Source organism: Maylandia zebra, linkage group LG6 (genome assembly GCF_041146795.1).
Source record: "Maylandia zebra isolate NMK-2024a linkage group LG6, Mzebra_GT3a, whole genome shotgun sequence".
Lineage (NCBI taxonomy): Eukaryota > Metazoa > Chordata > Actinopteri > Cichliformes > Cichlidae > Maylandia > Maylandia zebra.
Window position 1 is genome coordinate 31,785,640 of NC_135172.1, and position 14,651 is coordinate 31,800,290.

Consider the following 14,651-nt stretch of genomic DNA (forward strand, 5'->3'; position numbering starts at 1 on the left):
GGGGAACTTGCACAATCGGTGGCTGACTAAATACTTTTTTGCCCCACTGTATATAGTATATACATTGGGTGAATGTGCAGTAGTAGCAGCAAGCAGGTGAATTCTGTACATTAATATGAATAGACGTCTGACTATTTTACAGGATAGACAATATAAACATGTTTAAAATTAAAGGAATTTGAAATATACATTGTTCCTTGGTTTAGTGTCTGGAAGAGAGTCCTGTCTCAGTCAATTATAGATGATGTGAGATGATGTGAGCGGGCGGGTGTGTGTGTTTAGGGCACGGATGGCTTGGGGATAGAAGCTCCTCTTGAGTCTCTCTGTCCTTGCCCGGAAGATGCGGAACCTTCTACCAGATTGCAGAAGTTGGAACAGTTTGTTGCCAGGATGGGACGGGTCCTTCAGTATCTGCGCTGCTCTAGTCCGGCATCTCCTGGTGTAGGTGTCCTGAAGCGGGGGGAGAGCAATCCTGCAGCAGCGTTCTGCTGTATGGATCACTCTCTGGAGAGCTTTTTGGTCCTTCACACAGCTGTTCCCAAACCACCCTGCCCACCCTCACCACCTGAGTTCTGCCAGTGAGGAAGTCCAACACCCATGCACACAGACGGCTGTTAAGTCCCAGATCCCTGAGCTTTGTGAACAGTCTGCAGGGCACTATTGTGTTAAACGCTGTCTGTGATCATCTTCAGTTCTTGCTTGTTTGCTTGAAATGCTTTCCTGCCTGTAGTTTTGTGTTTAAGAACTAAAAAACATTCAGGCAGCTTTTTAGTTCTATTGTGTTGAGATTGGGTAACTGACTTGGCAATTGAGGTATACTACATTCCTTTGCCTTGAGAAACTATTGGATTGCTTTGCTTATACTTCACAATTCATCCTGCTACTTATATCAGCAGTCATAGCTTCAATAAATACTAATGACCTGATTCCACTGTCAAACAGTCATGCTTTACCATAACATAACCTCCACTGTTTTTGATAGATAATGAAGTATGCTTGAAAACCCAGAGGCCTCGTCCACCTAGCACTGTCTAAATGAGGGACTTAATATCTAGCCCCAAGATAGTTGATAAAGTACAGCATTCCAAAATATGTACACATGAAATTACAGTACCGGTGATTTTAAAAAATGCAGTATTTAGGATTAACAGATGCAATAAAATGATTAAAAATAATGATTCTGTAATTTGTCTAAATGAGAGAAATGCAGTAATGCTGTAAACAGGAAGTCAGCAGGGTCATCATATATGGCACAACAGGAGACATGTACCATCAAGAATGATCTTAGCAGGAGGGGAAATAGGTGCAGTAGAATTTTTGAATGACAATAAAAATGGGTGATTTTGTATTAATGGACTGTTGCAAAAAATTAAAGGAACATTCTCAAAACATATCAGATCTCAATGGGATCTAATGGACTGCGATTCACCTTTCCAGCACCCTGACATAGACTTTGATGGGGAGGCTGAGGAGTGTGATCTCCTTATAGTTGGAGCACACCTAATGGTTCCCCTTATTAAAGATGGGAACCATCACCCGAGTCCACCAGTTCTCAGGTACTGCCACCTGACATTGTAGACCTGTGCCAATCAAGACAAACCTACAACATCCAGAGCCTTAAGGAACTCAGAGCGAACCTCATCCACCCCAGGGGCCATGCCACCAAGGAATTGTTTAACTGCCTCAGTGACCTGACCTCCAGTGATGTATAACTCCCTTCACAAAGCTGAACTCCCCTACTGTACTTCAGAGAAGGAGTGCCTTTCTGTGATATGGGCCCTTGAACACTTTCACCCATATGTTGAAGGCATTCATGTTACTATGTTCACTGACCACAACAGTCTCAGGTGGCTCATGTCTCATCAAAACCCAACACTCCGACTCGCCCGCTGGTCACTTCACCTGCAGGCCTTTGATTTCACACTAGTGCACAAACTTGGCGCACATAACAAAGTTCCAGATGCGCTGTTTACCTCTGACTTGTGAGAGGCCGACAGAACACGCTGTCATAGGCAGCCTGGACCTTTGGACTCTTAGCTCTCTGAACAGCTAAGACAGTGCTACCTTGTTACAGTATGTTGTGTATTGTAACAGTTGCTGTTGTAATGCATTGTATCACCACATGGTGGCGCCTCCTGGCTCATGACTGGTGTGTCACCCCCTTTTTGTTCTTCTTCGCACTGTCCCTGTAATGGATGCTCTTGTGTGTATGCGGACTAGTGTGCCCTCGAGTAATGTGTGGTAGAGGTAGCACTTTTATTTGACTACTTGTGGAGAGGCAGAAGCTGTTGCTCATTCGCTATCCACCTGCACACCTCCGCGGCTGACTTCATCTCCACCGCACGTTACAGTATGACTCTCTTTTGTATCACAGAGACCCCAAGTCTACATGTGCTTTGCACCCTTTGAAAGAGCTGATACTGTTTGCCCCTGTTTCCATGAGAGGCGCCTTGCTAGTCTATTACCATGATCACCCCACAGCAGTTCACCTGGGTGTTTCTAGGACACTGGCTGGACTGTGCTTTAGGTTTTTCTGGCCCAAAATGGCAGCTGATGTGAAGCACCGTGTGACTTTATTACTGATGTGAAGCACCATGTGACTTTATGCTCAGTGTGCCAACTCACCATACCAAATCAGAAAAAAAGCAGCAGGTCTTATGGTTCCCATTGTCCCCCAGAAACCCTGAGAGTAGGCTATGTGGATTTTGTTGGGCCAGTGCCCTGCACCCCCGCTGGTAATGCATATTTGATTGTGTTTGTTGACTATTTAAATAAGTGGGTTGAAGCCAGTGCTGTCAAAGAAGCTACATCTCAGGTAGCAGCTGGTAAATTTGTTACTGACATTTTTGCTAGACACGATACACCCACTTACCTGATTTCTGACAGACGGTCTCCTTTTGTGAGTGAGCTTTTTGAACAGGTTGTTTCTGCTTTAGACTCGGTGCACAGACTCACTACAGCATATCTCCCTCAGACAAATGCTACTGAACGCTTCTACTGGACTCTGAAGACTGCAATCTGCTCTTATGTAGGTGATAAGCACACATCATGGGACAAGTTTCTCCTTCAGATTTGTCGTGAGTTGGACACCCCACTTGACCTTATCACTCAGCCTTTTACAGCAGGTGTTGATGAACCGGGTGTACTTTACCCTGAGACTCTTAAAGCCTCCCCACAGGGAACTCACAACCAAACCAGAGCGGATCTTGACTATAGCCATGGCAGACAAAAACATTACTATGACTTGAGACGTCAACATGCCACATTTCGTTTTGGTGACCTTGTTAGAGTTAGGACACAAGCAAGGTCAGACGCTCAGTCTAACTTTACTGTTAAACTTGCACCATTGTTTGAGGGACCATTGTGTGTATCTCAGAGACCCAGTTATGTTAACTACAGGCTCACTTGGGTGGACTCCGGTGTGGATGCAGGTGTTTATCATGTTGTGAACATGCAACTGTTCCATAACTGGGACTCTCTCACTTCCAAGGAACATTCTGTTTCATCTCATGCTGTCAGAGAGACCACAAAGGATCTGGACACTGACCCTCAGGCCCACCCTGCCCCCAAAAGATGGACAAATGATTTTCACATGACTGGGCTTGATCTGAAGTGAAATGTTTTGATTAAACCTATTTCATGTTGTCTTGGTGCACTGCAATTTTGAGTGATGAAGGTGTAGACTTTTCTGTTCACTCTTCTTAATCCAGTTGTATGGCTCTTTAGTGTGTTAAGGTTCACGTTCTTTGAAAAACAAAGAAAACAGACTTTGCACTGTACATATTCATTTCATTTTATTTTTGCCAAATTCATTTTTAAATGGTCTTTTGCCCTGTGTGTGTTGTGATCTTAGCTGTAACGTCTATGTACAGGGTACTGTTAGGTGTGGTGTGTGCTTCTTTAGCTGTGGGGACTATGTAACAGTTGCTGTTGTAGTACAGTGTATTGCTGCATGGTGGTGCCTCCTGTCTCATGACTGGTGGGTCACCCTTTTGTTCTTTTTTGTAATGGATTCTTCCATGTGTACGCGGACGAGTGCGTTCAAGTAATGTGTGGTAGAGGTAGCACTTTTATTTTTGATATTTGAAATAAATGAGTACTTGTGGAAAGTTAGAAGTTGTTGCTTATTCTCTATCCACGAAAGTTAAACCACTTAAAAATAACTGAGCACACGCTTCTAACAAAGGTTAAATTGTTAGAAGTTTTTCTTTGTTGCATGTTTTTTCTTTGTTGTATAATCTCGGTGCCTTCAGTTGCCAGGTAGTTCCTGGAAAGCCAAACTGCAGAAGCAAAAGTGTCAAAGGGATAAACTCAACATAGTGCTGGAGGCAGGTTTAATCATCAGTCAATGTGGCAAACTGAAACTGCAAGAAAAATATTAAATTCAGTCACCTCATACTGTAATAGCCTATAAGTATAGCACATGATGGTAATCTCTTTAGGAATGAGACAATGAAATGAGACAGTTATAAACTAATGAAATCACATTTATTTATTGCTTAAACACATTAAAACTGTTTTGTGATTCTGACAAAATTCTTAAATATAAATTATATATTAATAGCCTGTTGTAAATCTTCCACAGTAGCATCAAAAGGCATCCAAGCTGTCTCATTCGGAAGTGATGTCTTGACTGGTGGCATTTCAGGATGTTCCAAATGGAGTTTTGTTTCTAAAAGTTGTCTAAATCATCATTCCCTTAGCAGATAGTAGTTGCTTATTACATTATACTGGGGAATGAAATGCAGCTTTGGAAACTAAGAAATTGCTACTTTATGTGCACAGGTTAAAATGAATCAAATATTATACAATTTCATCTATGAAAAGATTAACTATAACTATGTAAGAGAGGATATTAATGTTAATTTATGTAGTGAATTCAATATATATGTTTACTTGGATCTTTTTTTAGCAGGCAATGATAAAACAAATAAACAAAATGTACGTTATTATACCACGTTCCCATTTTCACCCCAAAAATAAAAAAATAAAAATATGAGATGCTCAATTACACCTTTACAAAAATGCAATGGCTCATATTTTAAAAAGAGTTAAAAGTATTACTTTTCTAAAACTGATTTTGATTCAGTTCTAGTTAAATTTCTGTTTATATACCTTACTTAAAAAGCAGTGAAAAAGCAATGCTGATCCAGACATAATGTGTTACATTCATTGTATGACCTCTAGTGGATGCTCTGTTAGCTGCAGCAGTAGTCACCGAGGGAGTCACTGCAGTGGTTGTAGGGACAGGAGTAGTTGTAGGTACTGGTGTAGTTGTAGTCAGAGAGGTAGTTGTAGGTACTGGTGTAGTTGTAGTCAGAGAAGCAGTTGTAGGTACTGGGATAGTTGTAGGTACTGGTGTAGTTGTAGTCAGAGAAGTAGTTGCAGGTACTGGGGTAGTTGTAGTTATAGTAGCAGGCGTGGCAAGTACTCTAGCTTGCCCCATACATGTCCCCACGTTTCCTGCCCTGTCCACAGCAGCTAGAACCACATTCTGTGAACAGCAGGAGGCAGTGTAGGTCACCAGTGTGATATTCTCACCCCTTGCTCCAACCGCTGTGCTAGTATCAAGGGTACCATTCCCTTCGCGGAGGGTGATGCTTGCGATGCCAGTCCCATTGATGCCGTCAGTGAGATTAGCAATGAACTCCCACTGAGATGATGCACAGAGGATGGAAGAGACATTACAGATACCTGATATATTAACTACCTGGCACACTGGACTGGACAAATCTGTGGCCTGAAAAAAGAGAGAGAAAGGAGATCAAGTAGTCAGAACGACAAAAGAACAGGAACAAAAAAAATCTGGTATAGATGCTACCTTATATCTCTGTTCTTTCATACTTTCAGCGTTTTCTTTTGTTTTTGAATATTACTTATAAAATGTGTGTGAAACGACTAGTGATGGGAATTCCGGCTCTTTTTAGAGAACCGGCTTATCGGGGGGGGGGGGGAAGGGGGACGGGACCTTGGTTCAGGTGGTTGGGAAGCTCGTCTGTAACCGGAGAGTCGCCAGTTTGATCCCCCAGCTCTCTTTGTCCTGGTCGTTGTGTCCTTGGGCAAGACACTTTACCCTACCGCCTATTGGTGTTGGCCAGAGGGGCCGATGGCCCGATATGGCAGCCTCGCTTCTGTCAGTCTGCCCCAGGGCAGCTCCAGTGTGTGAATGTGAGAGTAAATGAATAGTGGAATTGTAAAGTGCTTTGGGTGCCTAGAAAAGCGCTATATAAATGCAATCCATTATTATTATCCTCTTCAGGGTCACCGGAGCCTATCCCAGCTGTCATAGGGCAAGAGGCGGGGTAAACCCTGGACAGGTCACCAGTCTGTCTCAGGGCTAACACATAGAGACAGACAACCATTCACACTCAGGCAATTAACCTATTCCCCACTAACTGCTTGTCTTAGCTCGCATCGGTCACTTCAAAGAGTCGGCTCTAAGAGCGACGTTCGTTTGCGACCGACCCATCACTAGTAATGAGATATTATTGTTTACAGAAAAACCTATGTCCTGAATTAAAACTAACTTTAATTGATATTATGGGTTATAAATCCAGACATTTCATTCAAAATGACCCACAAAATTTGTACAACCCCGATAGTAGTATTACTGTTTCATTTTTTGGCAAATCTAGGCGACAAAAAGAATTTAGCACAGTGGTCAAATGACCCTATGCCAAATAACAAATTGTTTTTAAAAACCATTGAACAGCTGTAGAGTGCAAAAGAACATTTTGTTTTTGGATTTACTAATACAATCATGATCAGAAAGTTAACAGATTAATCAATGGATTTCTTGGATGAAATTTGTAGCATGACCCTTTACATTGTCCACGCAGTGAATCATGTTTTTTTTCTTATTTTGAACTAGAACATATGCAGTACTAATTCATCACTGAGCTGATTCTTTTAAAAGCTCTCCTCAGATCACAGTTGAAGTATTATGTAAACTGAAACATTTGGCATTTGACAATACAGAACAGTGATACATTTAGTTTGGATTATTAGTTTTTTTTAAATGTAAAACACTGTTTTTAGTCTCATTTCACCTAAAGTCTTTTTTCTTTTACCTTGGCAGCCACAGAAAATCGGAGGACAGCATAGTTGATGTCAGTGGCAGCAGCGTTTTGTGCCTGAATGGTGAGGGTCACGTCTGTTCCTGATTTAGTGCTGGCTGGAACACTTAAGGTTATTGTCCCATTGGCTTTGCCTCCATCGCTTGGACCAATATTGACATTTCCAGGTGAGGTGAAGTCAAAGCTGCGGTCATTACTGACTTGCACTGTGAATGTCCCAGTTACATCCGAAGACACTGTAAAAGGAATGATGATGCGAGTGCCTGGTTCTATGTTGATACTGTCAGCTTGTGCCTGGAAAAGTAGCGATAGAAGAGGGCAGGAAATTTGAAGTTAAACAATCACTTCTTTCTTTTATATAATGACATAGAAAATAACATGACAGTGGTTGTTGAGTTTATCCAGGCAGATAAGATGTTTAGAAACTGGCTCTAGAAATTCAAAAAACAACATATGACTCTACTACTCACAGCAACAGAGAGACTAGCTGTTGTGATGCGGGTGGAGGCTTGTCTCTGGAAGGTATCTGAGGTAGACCGGGATGTGGTGCTGGTGTCCTCACCTTGCAGTCGAACTACATAGTCTCCTACTGGGACTTCAGTGAATGTTACCAGAAAGTTGCTGTTTTCTAATGACTGTGGAAAACAGAAAGATAGCAACTGAGAGCACCTTATGCATGTTTAGATGCATAAGTTAGTTGTTAGATGGTGGCAACAATCAGTAATCAGAGTAAACAAGCAGCCACCAAAGACCAATGTTATTTATGTATCTTTTACTTCTTGGTGTTTTCTTAAGCTGTTGTAGAACTACAAAAGTTATGTTTATAACACTATGTTTGACAGTGCAGTTAGCACAGACTAAAAGCGACTAAGTCTAGGAATGCTTGCTGTGGTCTGTTGTAGTTTCAGTTGTAATTTTGACCTTTTACATTTATCAGGTGTAAAATATGACATGCCTGTATTGATCCAATCAACTCCTTTGGCCCTGAACTGTCGAAGAGCGTGAGCTTTGTGACTGTTACTGTATCACTTCCTGTCACAGTGACCAGGAGAGTGACATTACCACCTGAAAATGATAGCAAGCCACAAAAGAGTATTATTACAACAGATCCTTAGACTGTACGTGAATCTTCTTTAAACTTAAAAGTTTATGTTTATCTAAACAAAAAAGTTGGAAGTTTTCTACCCAGAAACATAAATCAATGTAATCATTTTTCATGACTATTTAGGTCATCTCAGTTTCCCACAAACCAAATGATACATTTTTGTTTAGTCAACCTGTAGCAGGACGGCCTTCCTTGGGTCTGATTCCACCTTCCTTTTGTAATTCAACAAGGTTATAGATGAAGTTCACTGAACTTTGACCTTATGCACACAGAAACCACATCTAAGTTAGAAATATTATACCACTGAAAACATTTTCTACAGACTATTTCTTAATTATATTACAGACCTGTGACTTTAATAGAGTAGGGACTGTTAGAGTTGATGTGGATTTGCCAAAAACCCGTTTGATTTCCAGCATTGAGCCTTATTCTGCGTAGGTTTCCCACTGTTGTTATGGATGCCAGAGAACCACTGGTCTGACTTGACTCCTGAGACACTCCTGAAAAGAGGAAAATGGCTGAATTATTTACCAGCATGACAATGGAATTTTCTTCCTCCTCCTAAATTTCTAATTGTGACTGTTGTTGTTTTTATTACTACTGTGCTATTACTGCAATTCATGGGTGTGAGACACTTGCAAATTACTCCACTTCTGTAATAGGCAAATGAATTCCAATCCACCTGCACAGTTACTACTAAATAAGAATGTAAAATTATGACTAGTACCACTACTGTACATTCTTAACCTTCACCTGACTGCCCAAACAACAGATTTGCACAGGAGAAATCAAAAGGCAAAAAGCAGAGACCAGAGATCAGGTCAGATGAGGAACTTCCAGAGAGCCAAAGAAATAAAGCAAAGCTGACACAAGGTGGGAAGTGCCTTGTCTTTGTGAAATATTATGTTTTAGAAAACTGATGTCCAAAAAATATCGTTGAACTGAACCTGCTGAGCTGGTGAGTGTGAAAGTGAGAGATGAAACTCCGGTGATGTAAATGATGACGTTGCTTACTGATGAATCAACAGTAAAATTAAAATTATCAGGTCGCCCCGGATCCATTACTACCTGGAAAACTGTCACCTGAAAGACAAAGAAACAGAAGCTCCAGTGAGAAAGCAATTTTGAAAGAAAATCTGTTAAATATCTGGCCCCAACTTATCAAAAATGTAGTCCTTCACAATTTGTAAACATGTTAAGTAATTCCTGTTAATGCTCAGTGTCTCACCACAGCACCAGCTGATGAATCTTTTATAACAGTAGTGGCCAAGGAAAGATCTGACTTCCTGACTTCAATAGCCTGACCTCCAGAAGCTTGGGCCAGGTCTCTGTATAGCTGGACATTTGTTAGCCTCACTGCACGAGGTGAAAAATTTTGACCATCAATACTGCGGCGCCGCCGACTGGAAAAAATGTTTGTCAACAGGAAAGACACCTGAAAGTGTAGGGATAGAAAAAATGCATCAGTTTATATATATCACGCTCAGTGGAAACTGGATAAGTTCTATCTAAAGTATCAAAGAGACCTAAAGTGACCATTCAGTACATGGATAAATGAAACTATTTACTGAGGTGTTGCTCTAGGATTGGACTAGCTTGAGTAAAACTGACTTTTTTGTAAAAAAAAGAAAAAAGAAAAAAAAAGCTTTTGTAAAATTTGATAATGGACTGGCATTTATGTTGCCATCAAGCTATATTGACCCTTTTCACCAGTAATTATTTAGCAGCTATCTACGTTTCACTCATATCTACAGCTAATTCAAAAAATATTAATTAATTCACCATGCAGAATTTTGTATACAATTGTGCAAACACACAGGCGGTGAAAGAACATGTAAACTCCAAACAGGCCTGGATACCCAGTGTTTAAAACCCAGAACCTCCTTACTGTGATCCTACAGTAATAAACACGGCACCACTGTGCCACACTGTACTTTTCTCCGCCAGAGTATTAACCTTTTTTTCTGTTGTTGTTGTTTTGTTTTTTTACACATTTTTGTAAGCTGGAATTACAATTCAGAATTTATTTATTTTTACATTTCAACAAAGAATACTCTTTCCTTTCTGCATGTTTTTATTTGGCAATTTCTTCATCAGCTGAACTAACATATAAAGTGCAACAATAATAAGAATGCAACTTATCCTCACACATACCTCAGTCTTGGTTCTCTCTATAAGGGCAATGTTGGTGCTTTTTAGATGGGAATCTTTGGCTGAAGCATCAGTGAAGACATAGATTTTAGAGGAAGGTGGAGCTGATGTCAGCGCAAGCTGTCAGTTATACAAATGACAGAAGAATTAAACATTATTTGTTGTGATTTACCAGATGTGCAAAACTGTAATTCAGAAAGTGATTAAAAAAGTAACAAAAAAGCAAGTTCTGATAATGCATGCACACAGTCATTCTGTTATTACATAATAGGACACAATAGGTTCATATTAATTTCCTAACTATGTTGTTACGGCAATAGCAGGGCCTCCTCCTGAAGGTGCCTGTGTGGGCGTGTCCCACCACCTCTTCTGCCTGAGGTGTCACCTTTCCCTGTTACACAGCTGACTCACATCAGTAATTAAAAGTATTTAAGCCCAGGGAAAGGTGAGCTCTGGGCCAGAGTGCCATGAGTGTGTTTGTGAGTGGTTACAGCTAGTGAGCTGTGTTATTGTGGTTTGCAGCTAGTGAGCTGCTCTCTTTCTTTTTGGCTTACGTTTTACTTTATTGACCACGCCTGAGTTTTGTTTGTTTTCTTAAATGGTGATAGCTGCTTGTCCGTCTCTTTTAGTTGAGCTACTTTAATAAAACTCTTTGATTTAACCCTTTTTCCTCCTTGACTCCTTTTTCTAACCCGGTCACTTTTTGTTACTCTCCCCTCACCGCCTAGACCCCTCAGGGGAACGTAACAATGTCCTTTGCACTACCTGCAAATACCCCATTTCTTCATCCTAAAAGTTCATAAGTCACATCACACTAATTACTGTGTAAGCACACATCCCAATGATAGAATACAAGTACACTCACTCGCAGTCCAGACATGCTCATCTCTGGTTCATCCCCTCCTCCGGATGCAGTGAGCTTGTTGATTTCCTTTTTGAAGTAGTTTTTGTCAGTTGTCTTTATCACGGGTCCAAATTCTTTTTGGGGGACAGAGAAATACATGAACTTGCAGATTTTTGTACTGTATATGTGCTTTGTTTGTTGGCTCTCTTTGGCAACATGGGGAATATCCATAAAAGTGGAAGTACCTGGGTCATTGAAAGGTACCAGTATGTACTGAGAGGGTTCCTGTAGCGTTCCTGCGTTACTGTCAATTATGTTAAAGGCAACTTGTTTTGCTGCATCGATGTCATCAGCCATACTGCCTGTAGTGTCAATGACAAAACACAGTGCATAGGACTGGGAGAGGCCCATCAACCTGGAGGAACATAAGTGAAAAAACAAAATCATCCCTTTGTTATTCTGTAAGGAACCCAATTTCTCTACATTCAGAATGATGCCGAGGTATCTTTGCAGAAACATGTGCATCATAAAAAGCATCACTTTTAAGATACATATTATCTTCTGTGAGGAAGGCTTTTTACTATTTTTTCCTTGAAAGCTGTGTCATGAAAATAAATATAAACTGTTTCAATTTCAAATTTATTAGAGTTCTAGTAACCATTTCATGAGTGCAAGAATGTCTCTGATCAATTTTTCCCGTACTGCAAGAAGTTCCTGTCTCCAGCAGCTAGTCTGATGTCCTCCAGCAGCTCCATAGTAGCATCCACTGCCAGATTAGCTGCTTTTTTGTGCAACGTGCCATGATCTGATGTAAAAGAATCCTTATTGATGCCCCCAACTGGGTCCCTTTTTCTTGTCTTGTCAAGTAGACCACCATGGCTACATTTACCTGGACAAAAAAATAACAAATTACATTTAATTATACCTAGATAAATAGCTGAATAAATGATCAATAAGACAAAAAACATCCAAAGAGTTTTATAGTTGGGGTATGGCAATGAATAGTTGAGTTTAGGTAATCTTTAAATTAAATTCAAGGTGGGACAACACATCTATTTGTTGTAATATTTAAATTTGTAGCTTGTGGGAATTCATTACTGTGAGATGCTGTTTACATTTTCTAATCAAAAAACAAATACCAAAAACAAACAAAACTACAGAAGCCAATTTAGCTTCAGTGTTGATTACAATTTACTCATTCTGCTGGTTTGATAAACAGTCCATTTGCTATGAAACAAGCAAACAAAAGAAAATAATAATACAAATCCTAATAGTTTGCTGTTATACACAAATGAATGTGATTGTTACCAGTAGGCTTTGAAGAAGAGAATGTGCTAAAGTAGCCTGAGGTCAGGAGCCCCTGTTTCAGCACTTCAGGCAAAATGTTATCAGTGCAGGCATCTCCTGTACAGCTATTACAAGTTGGAGTAGATGGACCTGGAGCAAAGCAAGAGAAAGGTTATCCATAAAACCATCTGGAAACAGGTTGTGACATACAGTATTTAAAGGTGGGCCATCTATGCTTTGGCGATAAGACTTGGTTTGAACTGTGCTTTTGTAAAATGATTTTGGCTATTATAGCTTTCCTATTTATCCCCTTTATCTCCCTTATTGCAAGTGTGTGTCCGTACACACCCCACCAGGTAAATTAATTAAAACAAGTGGAGACAAATGTGTTTCTTACTGTGATTAAAGTTGCTGGAAGGCTTTTACCTGCTAGGTTCTGCAGTGGTTGATCTGGTCTGATCAGAGCGGAGTAAGGAGTGGTTTTCCCCAACTCCACCCAGTTACTGTGGCTGTAAAAGTCCTTAATGTATGGAAAATCTAACATTATTTCCAATCCTATCACTGCTTCCTACTTCCAAAATCTTAACATCATCAAGTTTAAATAAAAACAATAATTATCACTCTCACCTGAATTATGTGACAAATTTGTCCAAGTACCTCTCTTGCAGCAACAAAATTCTCCGACTTCACACTAGCCTTCATGGCAGACATATCTCAAACAAAACATATAACCTTAAGAATCCAGTATAAGTGAAACCTAATGAAGCAAAATTCTGATTTTTGTTGCACCTATCATTTAAATGTTTTTTAATTGGTGTATAGGAATAGAAATTAATTAAAAATTCAAAATAATCTACTATCTGTGTTGTACTGAACGTAAACATGTTTAATTTTGAGGACTTTAAAGTGTACTTCTTGTGATGATGTCCCGTCCTCCCAGGAAGGTCTCACTGTGAAAATGGAACTCAGGGAAATCGACCAATGAGAAATACACTTTTTCGTTGCTACCGTAGATCTCATTAAGGGCAGTTTGGAAAATGTCAGTAGAGAGCGGAGCGGTGGAGGTAGATGAGGAGAAACAGGCCTTTTGCACCTCCTGAACTGAAAGGTTGTCATCAATCTGGAGACAAAGAAATGCCAAGTGCTTAACTGGACATTTGGAAAAATCTCAAAGTGTTAAATTTCACAGTTATGTTAGACTAAACATGAATGCATAAGCAGTGACCCTGTTTTAAATGATAATGAGCCCACATTCAAGTTGAAGTCTCTTCCATCAGCGGCGGCAAGGTCTCGGCAAACCTCAGCTGTCTTTCTGAGAACTGCCTTTCTGGTGATGTCACGATGAGTTTCATCAACAGAGAAGGATGGTTGAAATCCATGGGTTAGACCTGGTAGGTAGAGACAAACTGCCACCAGGAGCATGACTGTGTGTTTGACAGCCATGATGGACAGTGTTTTACTAAAGGAACAAGAGAAAGGGAATATAACAGTAAATACTAAATGTTAAACATTATTGTGCAGCACGTAAGATCGACAGCGCACAGTGTGCTTTAAGGTAGGAGCCAAAAAGGGTGTAGTTTGTGTATGTGAGCACCCGTGTGTACGAACGCGCTTGTTTTTAAATGGTTCCTACATGTAATGATCTGTTAGAGGGTGAGGGGAGCCTGCATGAAGCAGGTATGGAGGAGATCAAGGCTCCAGACATCCAGAGGCCCTCAGAACACAAGAGACCAAGGAAGACCAACAGAGGGGTAGCCGCGCCACTATCCCAGAAAGAGCCGAGGAGAGTCCCAGATAAGGGGTCACTCAGCAGCCGCGGAGGGGGTTTCAGTGACATGCCCGGGAGCTCCGCCGGCAGCCAGCTGCGCCAGAGTGACCGAGCCCCAGGCCGAGCAGTGGCGTGTCCAGCGGGGTGGCCTGGGGGGGCACAGGCCACCCCCCCAACCAGACTGGCCACCCCAGGTGCCACCCCAAAGGTAAAACAATAAAATTCAATCAAATATCAAATGTCCGATTATGTTTTCACGGTGAAGCTCAGATATCCGAGTGTAAGTGAATGCAGCATCGGCTTCTGCGCTATGTGCATCACGTTAGCAAAGGTAGGAGAGCCAAGCACGAAAGAGGCACTGCAGGAAACAATTTTTCGGTGAAAGAAAATGAGGACAGAATAAATGTCCCGGTAAGTAAT

The 14,651-nt window shown here is 40.9% G+C and overlaps 1 protein-coding gene across 1 annotated transcript; it reads right to left on the reverse strand.

Moving 5' to 3' along the window:
- Nucleotides 1-4,477: 4,477 nt before the first annotated feature.
- LOC101485937 (von Willebrand factor A domain-containing protein 7) lies at nucleotides 4,478-13,908 on the reverse strand. The gene is made up of 17 exons (XM_076885478.1): nucleotides 13,715-13,908; nucleotides 13,376-13,583; nucleotides 13,091-13,176; nucleotides 12,890-12,983; nucleotides 12,485-12,613; nucleotides 11,879-12,065; nucleotides 11,422-11,591; nucleotides 11,198-11,310; nucleotides 10,336-10,452; nucleotides 9,410-9,616; nucleotides 9,129-9,264; nucleotides 8,529-8,681; nucleotides 8,354-8,440; nucleotides 8,032-8,141; nucleotides 7,547-7,711; nucleotides 7,071-7,370; nucleotides 4,478-5,740 (listed from the first exon to the last, which is right to left on the reverse strand). Exons 1-17 carry the CDS (start codon nucleotides 13,904-13,906, stop codon nucleotides 5,117-5,119), a joined length of 3,078 nt encoding a protein of 1,025 aa, XP_076741593.1. The 5' UTR covers nucleotides 13,907-13,908; the 3' UTR covers nucleotides 4,478-5,116.
- Between the last annotated feature and the right edge of the window lie 743 nt (nucleotides 13,909-14,651).